This window comes from Urocampus carinirostris, chromosome 19 (genome assembly GCF_059441175.1).
Source record: "Urocampus carinirostris isolate Australia breed hairy pipefish chromosome 19, RoL_Ucar_1.0, whole genome shotgun sequence".
Classification (NCBI taxonomy): domain Eukaryota; kingdom Metazoa; phylum Chordata; class Actinopteri; order Syngnathiformes; family Syngnathidae; genus Urocampus; species Urocampus carinirostris.
Window position 1 is genome coordinate 28,203,199 of NC_142367.1, and position 8,856 is coordinate 28,212,054.

The 8,856-nt window shown below is 44.0% G+C and overlaps 1 protein-coding gene across 1 annotated transcript in view; it reads left to right on the plus strand.

The window, feature by feature from the left end:
• Positions 1–293: 293 nt before the first annotated feature.
• The window catches only part of itgam.1 (integrin, alpha M (complement component 3 receptor 3 subunit), tandem duplicate 1), a 38,756-nt gene continuing 30,193 nt past the window's right edge, over positions 294–8,856 (plus strand). Inside the window, 5 exon segments of the mRNA XM_088323187.1 lie at positions 294–419; positions 4,878–4,980; positions 5,047–5,144; positions 7,079–7,149; positions 7,247–7,361. Of these exon segments, the coding sequence (XP_088179313.1) occupies positions 383–419; positions 4,878–4,980; positions 5,047–5,144; positions 7,079–7,149; positions 7,247–7,361 (424 nt within the window). The 5' untranslated portion in view covers positions 294–382.

An 8,856-nucleotide genomic window follows, 5' to 3' on the forward strand; every position in this document is an offset into this window, starting at 1 on the left:
ATTAGAGTAAGAAATAGAAAGAGAGAATGCGATAGAAAACGTAAGAGCATGAGAGAAAGGGAGGAACAGAGAGAGAGAGAGAGAGAAAAAGACCCCAGAAAAAGAAGGATACACAAGAGAGAGAAACGAGAGAAGCAGTGAGAGAAAGAGAAAGCAAGAGATGGAGAAACAGAGAGAAAGCCAGAAAGCAGAAGAAAGAAACCAAGAGAGAGTGAGAGGGCGGCGAGAGAGAGAGAGAGAGAGAGAGAAGAGGAAGTCAAAGTATAAAGTAGCAAGTCATATGAAGGGTCGGAGACGCAGAAGATCCCTTTTGAAATCGCAAGAGTAAATCGGGGCCCGACCTCATCTTCCTGTCGGCCTCTTGGTCTGGAGGGACGGCGCCATGGGCTTTCTACTCTGGAGCAACCTTTTCATTCCACGTGAGAAGACCACCGGCGTCCATCTTTTCTATCGCCAGGGAACGGGGAAGGGGCCCCGACGGGTTCAAATACGGGGCCGGTCCCGGAGAGCCCGACAAATTTCTCACCGCCGAACTTCCTGTTTTCAGCACTCTTTTCCAGTATCGTCGTATTTTTCATATTTCTGTCCTAGCTTTGTACTATTACTGTAGTGCACAGGTGTGAAACAGGCGGCCCGCGGGCCAGATCAGGCCCACTAGAGGATTGAATCCGGCCCGCGAGACAACACTCAGAGAAGCGCAAGAGTAAAACGAGCTGCAGGTTGAAATAGGTCCACTTGATGTTGCCAAGGCCAGGTGCCTCCAACAAAGACACTCTACTTGTGTTTATTTCTCTCTCTCTCTCTCTCTCTCTGTTTCTCTCTCTCTTTCTTTTCCAGCCCTTCTCTGCCACTCTGTCTCTGTCTCTTTCACTCTCTTTGTCTCTCTTTTTCTCTTCCTTTGTTGCTCTTTGTCTCTCTCTTTCTCTCTCTCTCTCTCTCTCTCTCTCCCACTCTCGGTCTCTTTTACTCTCTTTGTCTCTTTCTGTGTTGCTCTTTCTCTCTCTCTCTCTTGCTCTCTCCCTTTCTCTTGCTCTCTCTCTCTTGCTCTCTCTCTCTCCCTCTTTCTTTCTTTTCCACCCCTTTTCTCTGACTCTGTGTCTCTGTCTCTCTCACTCTCTTTGTCTCTTTTTCTCTTCCCTTGTTGCTCTTTGTCTCTTTTTCTCTTTCCTTGTTGCTCTTTGTCTCTTCCTTTGTTGCTCTTTGTCTTTCTCTCTCTCTCTCTCTCTTTCTTTCTTTTCCACCCCTTTCTCCCACTCTGTCCTCTGTCTCTTTCACTCTCTGTGTCTCTCTTTTTCTCTTCATTTGTTTCTCTTTGTCTCTTTTTCGCTTTGTGTCTTTTTAACTTCCTTTGCTCTAACTTCATTTTTTCATTTTCTCTCATTTCTCTTTCTCTCTTCCTACCCTTTCCACTTTCTTTTCTCTTTTCTCTCCTTCTGTCTTTCTATTTCTCTTTGGATTTCTTTCTTCCTCTCCCTTTCTTTTCCCCCTCTCTCACGACTTTTTCTCTTTTGTTTCTCACGCTCTCTCCCTCTCTCTTTTTCTTTCTTTGTCCCGTCTCTCTCTCTCCTTTTTCCTCCCTCTCTCTCTTTTTCTTTCTCTTTAATCTACTAGTCCGGCCTCCGGACAGAATGTTTGGTATTATGGTATTGCGGTCGTGGTATTCTTGAAATTAATGTCACGGTAGTTGCTCCAGCAGTCCCGCGACCCTACTGAGGATAATCGGTGCAGATCATGGATGGATGGATGTCATGGTAGTATTCCTTTAGTATTTGAGTAGTTTTTTTGTCGTATTTTTTTTTAAATATTACTTTTTGTTGTTGTTTTTTTTGAAGGATCTATATATTTAGTCCACATTTTAACATGTATTCTTGTAGTATTTGTTATAATATTTCTGTGGTAGTATTTTCGTATTATGGTATTGCGGTCGTGGTATTTTTGAAATAAATGTCATGGTAGTTGCTCCAGCAGTCCCGCGACCCTACTGAGGATAATCGGTGCAGATCACGAATGGATGGATGTTATGGTAGTATTCCTATAGTATTTTGTAGTATTCTGATCATAGTTTTTTTTGTCGTATTTCTTTCATATTTTTTAACATTATTTAGATTTTTTTTAAAGAATCTATATACTCAGTCCCCATTCTACCTTTTATTCTTGTAGTATTTGTTATAATATTTCTGTCGTAGTATTTTGTATTATGGTATTGCGGTCGTGGTATTTTTGAAATTAATGTCATGGTAGTTGCTCCAGCAGTCCCGCGACCCTACTGATGATAATCGGTGCAGATCATGGATGGATGGATGTCATGGTAGTATTCCTTTAGTATTTGAGTAGTATTTTTTTTAAAATATTACTTTTTTTTTTTTGAAGGATCTATATATTCAGTCCACATTTTAAAATGTATTCTTGTAGTTTTTGTTATAATATTTCTGTTGTTGTATTTTGGTATTATGGTATTACAGTCGTGGTATTTTTGAAATTAATGTCACGGTAGTTGCTCCAGCAGTCCCGCGACCCTACTGAGGATAATCGGTGCAGATCATGGATGGATGGATGGATATAATGGTAGTATTTCTTTAGTATTTGTGTAGTTTTTTGTCGTTTTTAAAAAAAATATTACTTTTTGTTTTGTTTTTTGAAGGATCTATATATTCAGTCCACATTTTAACATTTATTCTTGTAGTATTTCTGTCATAGTATTTTCTTTAAATGGCGTCTAGAAAGGATCGAGTATCTGCTACTATCGTGCGTACCGATACTGTTTTACGCCACGTAGATACCCAGGAAATCACGGGTCGCGGATAATTTAATCGGCAGGTCGCCCCCCTTCCTGTGGTGTGTCTTGAGCAAATACAGCCCGGTGGCACCCATCCCTCTCCGAGGCCGTTTTTTTCCCCCAAATGAATCAGACAGTGCCGGTTTCCGTGGTTACCAAAAGCAGGAGAGGTTTCGTAATCCGACTCAGATACAGCACCTTCATCATCCGGTCGCCGTTGTTTTTGGGCGTGAACTGTCTTTCGGAGGCATTCCCGTCTGCGATTTGAACTCCATTTTGGCAAATACAAATAAATGATGGATTTGATTTGACTGATAGTAAAACAAAAATTTCACTTTAATTTATTTTACTTTGATTTATTTTACTTTATATGAGCATGTTTTAAAACAAAATCCAAAATTTATTTCGAGTATTTGTCTCATTCTACCGAAAAGCAAGGTTATAATCCGGTATATACGTCTGCGTATCCGCTACAAGCAAAATAGCCTGGTGTTTCTGGGTCCATCGAAGATTGGATTGGGCTGCTTGGAGTTCGTGGTGGGCCGCAGTACCCGATCCTGCCACCACAGGGGGTTAGCGACCCCGCGGAAGCAGACCACATAAAAAACAGATGTATATCGATTTTGACAGACAACTCGCTCGCCCATTCACACCTAGGGACAATTTGGACCGGCCAATCCACCTGAAATGTCTTTGGAACGTGGGAGGAAACCGGAGTGCCCGGAGGAAACCCACGCAAGCACGGGGAGAACATACAAACTCCGCACAGGAAGTCTGGAGCTGGATTTGAACCACGCAGGAGGTTCCCAAGACATGAACTGTGCCGCACATGCGCTAACCACTGCGCCGCCGTGCTGCCCATAATAATATAATAAATAATACATAAATAATACATATATAAATAAATAATATAAATGAATAATAATCTGAATAAATGATGATAACTATAATAATAATGGGAATATTCTGCCCAATCAGGCAGAATTTTCCGATTATTTTATCAGCTGAAAGCAGCGCGACAGGATTGATTGTAACCCATTTGATGAAATTGCCTCATTTCCTGCCAAAGTCTTTCAGTGCTTGAGAAAGACTGCACTAACCATATATGGAGATGGAGTTTTTTGGATGCCAGCATGAGAATGACTTGGCACTGGCAAACTCCTCATGCAACGAGAGAGAGAGAGAGAGAGAGAGAGAGAGAGAGAGAGAGAGAGAGAGAGAGAGAGAGAGAGAGAGAGAGAGAGAGAGAGAGAGAGAGAGAGAGAGAGAGAGAGAGAGAGAGAGAGAGAGAGAGAGAGAGAGAGAGAGAGAGAGAGAGAGAGAGAGAGAGAGAGAGAGAGAGAGAGAGAGAGAGAGCAACAAAGGAAGAGAAAAAGACACAGAGAGTGCCAGAGACGGAGTGGGAGGAAAAGAGAGAGAGAGAGAGAGAGACGGAGTGGGAGGAAAAGAGAGAGAGAGAGTGAGAGAGACGGAGTGGAGAAAAGAGAGAGAGAGAGTGAGAGAGACAAAGAAAGAGGTAGAGAGAGAGACAAAGGGAGAGACAAAGAAAGAAGTAGAGAGAGAGATATGAGAGAGACAGTGAAATAGATGGAGAGAGAGACAAAGGGAGAGAGAGACAGTGAAATAGATGGAGAGAGAGACAAAGGGAGAGAGAGACAGTGAAATAGATGGAGAGAGAGACAAGGGAGAGAGAGACAGTGAAATAGATGGAGAGAGAGACAAAGGGAGAGAGAGACAGTGAAATAGATGGAGAGAGAGACAAAGGGAGAGACAAAGAAAGAGGTAGAGAGAGATATGAGAGAGACAAAAGAGAGAGAGAGACAGTGAAATAGATGGAGAGAGAGGGAAAAGCGAAAGACGAAGAGAGAAAGAGAGCGAAAGACAGACAGAGAAAAAGGGACGACAGGAGGGACAAAGAAAAAGAGAGGGAAAGAAAGAGAGCGAAAGAAATGCGTCTCAAATATTTTAGGAAGTGGACTTGGTTTTTTGGATTTTCCGCGGGCACCGTCCGGCGGACCGCATCCCGACCCTTCGCGGGCCCTTCTCGGCCCGCGCGGCCGCACTTTGGACACCCCCAAACTTTGGTGTTTGTTCCCCTCAGTATTGGCGACGTCGGGGGGCTTCAACGTGGAGCCCACGCCCTGGAAGACCCTGAGCGACCCCGCCCCAGCCTTCGGCTACCAGATCGTACAAAGGAGAGACGAGTACGCCACCGGATTTTTCCAGGGAGCCCACGTCTACCCCCGTGACTCTGCTTTGTGTTTGGGCAGGTTGCTGATTAGCGCTCCCCTCCATCAATATTCCTCCGACGGGAGAGGACGGATTTTCAAATGCTCCGCCGATTCCTGCAGCGCCGTACGATTGGAAGGTGAGCTCTCGGCGCCATAGTCCCAAGTCCAAAGTTTTTAGGACCGCTTTGGCAAAAGTGTCCCGTCCCCGAGACCCTAGAATCCAAAAAGTCCGGACTCCTTTAGTCGTATTCCCAACCGACTTCTGGAAAGTCACATTCGTTCATCTCATTCGCTGCGCCGCTTATCCTCAGTAGGGTCGCGGGTGGTGCTGGAGCCCATCCCGGCAATCATCGGCAGTGGGCAGGGGACACCCTGAACCGGTTGCCAGCCAATCACGGGGCAGACTTCTGGAAAGTGTTAGGAATTTAACTATATTTTCTTCAAGTATTTAGCTAAGTGAATTCCATCGAATTTAGCCAAATTATTGTCGAATTAGTCTGGTCGAGCCCCCCATCTTTTCGTCTTTGATCCTGTCTGTCTGTCTTGTCTCTCTCCGTCTTCCGTCTTTTTGACACATCGGGGCATCGGCCTCTCCCATGGGGCGTGCTGACTCCTCCCCATGGGGCGGGTCAGGTGCCAACCTCACCTCCTCCTCACCGGAAGACGCCGCCACGTCTGAAGGACTCACAACAAGAAAGCTTATCAGAAACCTTATTTATTGACTATTTTATTTAGTCAAATAAATGAAATAAAAAATCATTCAAAGGCGACTTCTGGAGCAAAACCCGACAGTTCCCTCCAGCCGGTCCACTTTTAGTCAGTCACTTCAACGGGCCTAAATTCTAAAACCTTTTACCTGATTCCATAGAGCAAACTGGTCTGGTCCGTCAGTCTCTGTCCCCCTTCGACATACCGAGTCACAAATAGGTGAACACTGAGGACATGTTTGACTTCCTGAGATTGGGACCGAATATTTGGACGAGAGAGCGGTTCACTTGACGACTTTTATTCCAAAGAAACGAAATAAACTGAATATTCTGGGCTCGGGACATGAGGACAAAGTCCTTCCTAGACAGGCATCGAAAAAGTGTTATATGTCAAAGTGTCCTTGGGCAAGACACTGAATCCCTAATATCCCCAATAAGCAGGTCAGCGCCTTGCATGGCTGCATGGCCGCTATTGGTGTGTGAGTGTGAGAGTGTGTGTGTGTGTGTGTGAATGGGTAAGTGTGAAGCACATTGTCAAGCGCTTTGGGAGGTCTTCATTGACCTGAAATGCGCTATAGAAATGCAGACCATTTACCATTTAGCATCTTGATTATCCTCAAATTGTTTGGAGGCCGACTCCCTATTGGTGTGTGAGTGTGATTGAGTAAGTGTGAAGGACATTGTAAAGCGCTTTGGGAGGTCTTCACTGACTTGAAAAATGCTATATAAATGCAGTCCATTTACCTTTTAGCATCTTGATTATCCTCAAAACGTTTGGAGGCTGACTCCCTATTGGTGTGAGAGTGTGTGTGTGTGAATGGGTAAGTGTGAAGCACATTGTAAAGCGCTTTGGGAGGTCTTCATTGACTTAAAAAGCGCCAAAGAAATGCAGGCCATTTACCATTTAGCATCTTGATTATCCTCAAAACGTTTGAAGGGTGACTCCCTATTGGTGTGTGAGTGTGTGTGTGAATGGGTAAGTGTGAAGCACATTGTAAAACGTTTTGGATGCTCTTCAGTGACTTGTAAAGCACTATAGAAATGCAGTCAATTTCCCATTTACAATTTAGCATCTTGATTATCCTCAAAACGTTTACAGGCAGACACCCTATTGGTGTGTGAGTGTGTGTGTGAATGGGTAAGTGTGAAGCACATCGTAAAGCGCTTCGGGAGGTCTTCACTGACTTGAAAAGCGCTATATAAATGCAGTCCATTTACCATTTAGCATCTTGATTATCCTCAAAATGTTTGGAAGCTGACTCCCTATTGCTGTGTGTGTGTGTGAATGGGTGAGTGTGAAGCACATTGTAAATTCCAGTTTTGTCACCGTCTCTGACACTTCTTCAACCGTCCCGCTCTGTTAGTGCCGTCTTTCGCCGTCAACATGTCCCTCGGGTTGACCATGGCCATCGATCCGTCCTCGCAAGCCGTTATGGTAAGTCCGTCTTGCTAGAAGTTGGTTTCTTTCTCTCTACTACTCTCTCTAATACTATAAAACTGCCCGGTGACCGCCCTCTGCTGGCCACTCGCAGGCATGCGGTCCCACCATCCCCAAAGACTGCGAAAGCATCACCATGTACAACGGCCTGTGTTTCAAGATAGAGCCTTCTGGAACCGTCGCATCTCCTGTGCCTTCTTCTCTCGACGGTGCTTATTCTGAGTATTTTTTTCGAGAAGTGTCTGTACTCGAGGTAAACTCTTGGGCCTGAGACCGAACCCGGGCTTAAATGTCAATCGTAAAGTCGCACCATTATGACGCGCAAGTGTAAACAATAGACTTGGAAAGAGAGGTCAAACATTTACAACTCCTTCACAATGTCTAAAAAAAATTAACACAGGTAAAATACATGATCATATTTGTCCAATGTTCTTAAAACGGTTCCAAAACGTATTCATTGGACTTTGGGGACGTCTTGGATTGGGGTTTTATGCCAAAAGGACAGAAACTTTTAGGTGTTAAATGTCTCATGACGCAAAGTTGGTCAGATCCACTGAATTTCCAGGATGTAAGGCGCACCAGATTAGAAGGCAGTCTTTTGAATTTTGGGCCTTTTTTTTTTTTTTTATGTGTGTCTTATAGCTCGGAAAGTACTGCTAGGGAAAAAACTATATTACAACAAAGAGAAAGAGGAAGAGAAAAAGGGAAAAAGAGAGAGAGAAATGGAGAAAAAAAGAGAGAGAGAGAGACAGAGAGAGAGAGAAAGAGAAAAGAGAGAAACGAAAGTTAGAAAAAAGGAAGTTAGAGCAAAAGAAGTCAAAAAGACACAGAGAGAGAAGAGATAAAGAGCAACAAAGGAAGACAAAAAGAGAGACACAGAGAGTGAAATAGACAGAGACAGAGAGTGGGAGAAAAGGGGTGGAAAAGAGAGAAAGAGAGAGAGAGAAATAGGGAGAAAGAGAGAGGGAAAGAGAGAGAGAGAGAGATAGAGAGAGAGAAATAGGGAGAAAGAGAGAGGGAAAGAGAGAGCGAGAGAGACAGGGAGAGACAGGGAGAGACAGAGAGATGAAAGGAAAGAGAGAGACAGTAAAATAGATGGAGAGAGAGGGAAAAGTCAAAGACGAAGAGAGAAACTGAGAGAGAGAGAGAGAGAGAGATACAGAAGGGGAGAAAGGGCAAAGGGTAGGAAAAGAGAAAGAGAAAGGAGAGAAACGAAAGTTAGAAAAAAAGAAGTTAGAGCAAAAGAAGTCAAAAAGACACAGAGAGAGAAGAGATAAAGAGCAACAAAGGAAGACAAAAAGAGAGACACAGAGAGTGAAATAGACAGAGACAGAGAGCGGGAGAAAAGGGGTGGAAAAGAGAGAAAGAGAGAGAGAGAGAAAAAGGGAGCGTTTACCAAATTGTTCCGATTAGTTACCTGACTCCATTAACCGAACACAAACTTCATTCTCCTAACAATGCATGCTCGTTTTCTTAATTTAGGGAAACATATTGACAAGAGACAGGCTTTTCCACGCAAGGGCAGATTTATTTTCTTAATTTATTATTAAGTGAATTCCATCGAATTTTGCCGAATTATTATCAAATTAGTCCAATTAGTCTTGTCGAGCCTCCCATCTCTCGTTCTCCGGTCTGATCCCCCGTCTGTCTCTTTTTCCGTCGTCCGTCTTTTTGACACGTCGGGGCATCGGCCACCCCCCTGGG